At 39.9% G+C, this 3,126-nt stretch overlaps 1 protein-coding gene across 1 annotated transcript in view; it reads left to right on the forward strand.

Moving 5' to 3' along the window:
* LOC118418701 (cell division cycle protein 123 homolog) overlaps window positions 1–1,699 on the forward strand; it is a 2,921-nt gene extending 1,222 nt beyond the window's left edge. Inside the window, 3 exon segments of the mRNA XM_035824760.1 lie at window positions 495–643; window positions 944–1,294; window positions 1,296–1,699. Coding sequence (XP_035680653.1) covers window positions 495–643; window positions 944–1,294; window positions 1,296–1,524 — 729 coding nt within the window. The 3' untranslated portion in view covers window positions 1,525–1,699.
* The last annotated feature ends 1,427 nt before the right edge of the window (window positions 1,700–3,126 follow it).

Here is a 3,126-nt window from a genome sequence, read left to right on the forward strand (position 1 = left end):
ATGCCACTGGGCGATATACATGTATCATACCACTTCTGTACAAGTTGAAAGGTCATGGTGACTCATTATTCTGTCATGGTGACAGAACATGTCTACAGATAGTTCAAATTCTGTTGATCCAAACTACAATCGTTGAATGCTGCTGAACATGGCATTTTACAGGTTGCATTGATTCTTTTAGTAGGGAATGAAAGGTCTATGGTCCTGTGTATGTGGCGTGGCAGCTTTCAGGCATTACATTGAATGAGTTGAAATACTAAAGAGCCCAATACACCTATCAAACACTAGGGATGACCAGTTGTGCTTTGCAGAAAATACAAGCTGTAGTAGTGCAATCAGCTACGTAAAAAAAGCTTTACCCAATCAAGGGGTTTACAATGATCCTCAATTGAGCTGACTGCCTCATGTGTCGGACGACACGGGAGCCCCTAAGTCTAAGTCTCAATTGGTAAAGCAATTTATTTTACCTTTTTCTTACCATGTGTTTTCCTCAGGTTTTCCCCAAGCTGAACTGGAGTGCCCCTAAAGATGCATCATGGATTGCCTTGAACAACAGTCTGCAGTGTACCTGTCCTGAAGATGTCTACTTACTACTGAAGAGTTCCGACTTTGTCACTCATGACCTCACACAACCATTTGACAGGTAAACACAGTAAGATATGTTGCCTAGTAGTCCTTTACATTTGAAGCTTTTTAGATTCTTTATGTAATTGCAGTGAGTACAATGACAATGTATTTTAGGTTTAACAAGCTCCAACAGCAATGCTTATGCAGTAAACCTGTTAACTAGAAGACAGGGAACACAAAGCACTGAAATCTTGTAACATTAGATGTTGGGAAACTGATTGGGGAAAACTAGCTTGTTTTCTACAAAAGAAAGAGGCTTAAAGCATGTTAAGGGAATGAAATATTTCAAGCAAACCCTACTTTTTGTTGCCAACAGGTGCGAAGATGAGGACACAGATGTCAGTGTTCACTATGAACTCGTCCTACGCAGGTGGACCAATGTTCACCCAGGTATGGAGTTCAGGTGTTTTGTCAAGAACGACCAGCTCATTGCCATCAGCCAACGACATCATTCCAGCTTCTTCCAATACATCCACGACCAACATGACGGCATCCAAGCAGACATTGTAGACTTCTATCACACAGACATTGAAAAGAAGTTCCCAGATTCTAATTATGTATTTGATGTGTATAGGAAAAAGGCTGGAAAGTTAATGCTTGTGGACTTCAACCCATTTTGTGAAGTTACAGACCCGCTACTGTTCACATGGGAAGAGCTCACGTCAGGTGAACCCTAGAGGGGTCAAACTCCATAGAGGGGGAAGGGGTGCAGAAGGGGTGATCATCTCGGTACATAAGAGTGAGATGGGAGTACAGCCCAACCCTCTGCACAGCTATCGAGTACCAGAGGATATAGCACATCTAACCAGTGGGGAGGATGCATACAAGCTGATAGACTTCCTACAGATGAAGTGTCAATCACAGGAGGGGGAGGAGTCATCAGAGATGGAAACATGACAATACAGAGTGTAGGAAGTGTAGCATGGGCTCCAGGCTTGTCAGCTTTGGTTTGCTCCTAACTAGGGTTGCCACTCCATTATGTAAGGACTGTTAGAAGCGGACCGAAGCTTACAATGGTGGACTCCAGCCTACAGGAAATAAGGGTACCAAGAAGGAATATAATCATTGGAATCTGTTTTATTCCTATCACTAGGGCTGGGTACCGGTACAGAAAATTCAGGTCCAGGTCCGGTTCAGGTCCAGAGGATCAGGTCCAGGTCCGGACCTGAACCTGGACCTGATTCAGTATAACTCACACCAATGGTCCATTTCACTACAAAGAAATCTGTTTGGTGGAGTACTAGTATTAGACTTACACTGGCCTGTTAAAATCCTACAACGTTATCTGCGCATGTACGATTTACTGTAAAACTTGGTAAAAATGACTATAAACTCTACTCTACTCCACTCTTGTTATTTTCTTCCACCTGCAAACGCCAAAAAGTGTGAATGCCTGATCAAATAATATGTTAATTTTCTAATCGGTCCAACATCCGGTCCAACTAATTTTTTCAGGTCCGGTTTTTCTGGACCGGTCCAATAAGAAAAACCGGTTTTGTACCGGTACGCTGTACCGATACCCAGCCCTACCTATCACAATTTACATCAGAAAGAAATACATCTTAGTGTGGGGGCTGGCCTTCTTTTTTTTATGAGTGACTTTGAGTTGTATGTATTAGAATATAAAAAAGGTATGCATATCAGATATACATATACATGTACCTGTTGATAATGAACACTGAACGAATAATAAAGGATATTAATGCTGAAGGCCCAGCAGAAGCTACTTGCCTGTCAACTGCAGTCCACTTAATTTTGCATGTTTTCTCTCATGACTAAATGATTAACAGGATAAATGAAACTGTACATCATAAGACGAATTTCCAACTTCCGCTGTTGTGAGAATATAGCAATATAGAAATTAAGTGCAAAGGTAAGCTTTGATAATATTACAATTGTATTGTATTTGCAATGGAAACTTTGAGACATGTTTTAAGTTCCAGATTCTATCATGTCTATGATACAGGACTGGTGCACATGCTAGGTTCTGGTCCTGTGTGTTATGGATGTGCAGTATAACACCCCACAGCAGAATACATGTACTTGTTGACCTGTTTTCTCCAAAGATGTGACGTTTGCTTGACATGTACATTTTGTACTTGAAGTAAACGAAGTTTGAGATATGCTTAGATTCATTTTATAATTAATGTGTAATAAATCAATTTAAACAGCAGTTGTCGACAGTTTGGGAATGACGGGATATCAGTTATAACACATGTATTATGAATGCCATCATATCTACAGTTACTGTATTTGTTTGTGTATATTTATCTACATTTGCCCAGTTCTCATAACAGTACTGTATTAAAAAGCCCTTTGACAGTTGCGATGCATTTGAATAAATTAGTATAATAATTACCCCACTCTATAACTGTCTCAACTCTTTTAATCTTACTTGGGAATAATTCTACATTAATTCTTTTTATTTACAGTTGCATCATTGCAGCCACTCTAGTGCTTTATTCTTTAAATTATATGCATAAACAGACATGAAAAGTG

The sequence above is a fragment of the Branchiostoma floridae genome, chromosome 6 (genome assembly GCF_000003815.2).
Source record: "Branchiostoma floridae strain S238N-H82 chromosome 6, Bfl_VNyyK, whole genome shotgun sequence".
NCBI lineage: Eukaryota > Metazoa > Chordata > Leptocardii > Amphioxiformes > Branchiostomatidae > Branchiostoma > Branchiostoma floridae.